This window comes from Aspergillus glaucus (genome assembly GCF_001890805.1).
Source record: "Aspergillus glaucus CBS 516.65 unplaced genomic scaffold ASPGLscaffold_1, whole genome shotgun sequence".
NCBI classification, from domain to species: Eukaryota; Fungi; Ascomycota; class Eurotiomycetes; order Eurotiales; family Aspergillaceae; genus Aspergillus; species Aspergillus glaucus.
The window spans coordinates 967787-969139 of NW_019170453.1; the positions used below are offsets into that span (position 1 = coordinate 967787).

A 1353-nucleotide genomic window follows, 5' to 3' on the forward strand; every position below is an offset into this window, starting at 1 on the left:
GATGTCCAAATCCATTGAGAATTCATCAGGGCTCATCTCTGTGACTAAACCCAGCACAGCCTTCAGTTTGTTATGCTTCACCAACATCACGTTGAAGTTGTTCTCCAGTAAGTACTCATAAACAAGAACAATCCTTGTCTGGCCCAAGTGGCACACGCGTCTGACTGCCTGATTGACAACAGCCTTTGACATACCAGGAGAGAAGAGGTGGACATTGCAACAGAGGTTCTGCAGGTTCAGGCCCATCACATTAACACCATAGCTGCAGACCAACACAGAGCATGAGGCTGGATCTTGTGTGAACTGCTTGATGAGTACAGAATGCTCATGAACACTGAGTCCTGCATGAAAAACCCTTGCATCAAAGTTGGCCTCCACAAGGGTGGCAGCAACATACACCTGTTCAGCTGGAAACTGTGTCCACACAATTGCTTTCTCCCCATGTATAATCACCTGGTCACAAAGGATGGGTAGCATGGCTTGCATCTTCGGGCTTCCATGCAGCAGGAACTCCAGGCACCAGGTCTGTCATTGATTGGTGAGAGATGAGGCATGTTTAAAAAAGTGCGCCATAGCCATTTTGTTCACCACTGCCATTTCTTTGATGGCGCTGGCCATGAACAGGGCAACCTGATGAGTCTTGAGCTTAGCAATGGTGACAGGGATACTTTGCGCCTCCAGGGAAGATTCAACATAGTGCATGCCAAGCCATGAACTCAAGAGCATCAACATCCAGAGCTTCTGCATATTATAAATGAACTTATTCCAGTCCACTGGCGAACGTGTGAAGAGACCCTTGTGTAGGTTTGAAGCAAGATCACTGAACATCTCATCCTCAGGCTTGAAGAATTTCACATTTATCACCTTGTGTTCAATTGGAGGGATATCAGCACCAATCAGTGTCAGTGAGTCAAATGGAATTCAAGAGGTGAGGTTACACCTGATCATCAGATGCTTCAATACCAGACAAAAATGATCCCCTGACACATTCAGTGCCACTTCCTGATTCAGTACATATTTCTCAATGGCTTCAACGCTACAGCGCAGCTTCGCCCTGGGATGGTCCTCAGGCAGTTCAAAAACATTCTGTTCTGTCAATACGCTGAGCGTGGTCCAATCAGTATGGGTCCAAATAGACGGCGTTGTAAACAGCAGGGGCATATAGCCATGCATGTCATCACAGGAATTGTACAACAGGGTGGCTGAGAGCAGGAGGTGAAACAATGCAGCTAACCAATACACAGCTCATGTTTGAGAGGACGTCAGGTTGCGGAGGCTATGCGCTTCATCCAGGATGACATCATGGAAGCATTCCTGTATATTGAAAGGGAAATCAGAGGGAGGGCGCGCCGC

The 1353-nt window shown here is 47.4% G+C and overlaps 2 protein-coding genes across 2 annotated transcripts; both read right to left on the reverse strand.

The window, feature by feature from the left end:
• ASPGLDRAFT_54000 (uncharacterized protein) lies at nucleotides 1-828 on the reverse strand (the record flags this gene model as incomplete). The annotated part of the gene is made up of 1 exon (XM_022548057.1): nucleotides 1-828. A coding segment is annotated over exon 1 (486 nt), but the record flags the coding sequence as incomplete, so codon positions are not given.
• Nucleotides 506-709, reverse strand: ASPGLDRAFT_41298 (uncharacterized protein). The gene has a single exon (XM_022545381.1). The coding sequence runs from the start codon at nucleotides 700-702 to the stop codon at nucleotides 529-531; it is 174 nt and encodes a 57-aa protein (XP_022406000.1). The 5' UTR covers nucleotides 703-709; the 3' UTR covers nucleotides 506-528.
• Nucleotides 829-1353: the final 525 nt, after the last annotated feature.

What these genes read in the sequence shown, in the direction of transcription:
- ASPGLDRAFT_41298 (XM_022545381.1), bottom strand. Translation starts at nt 702, where the DNA reads ATGCACTATGTTGAATCTTCCCTGGAGGCGCAAAGTATCCCTGTCACC.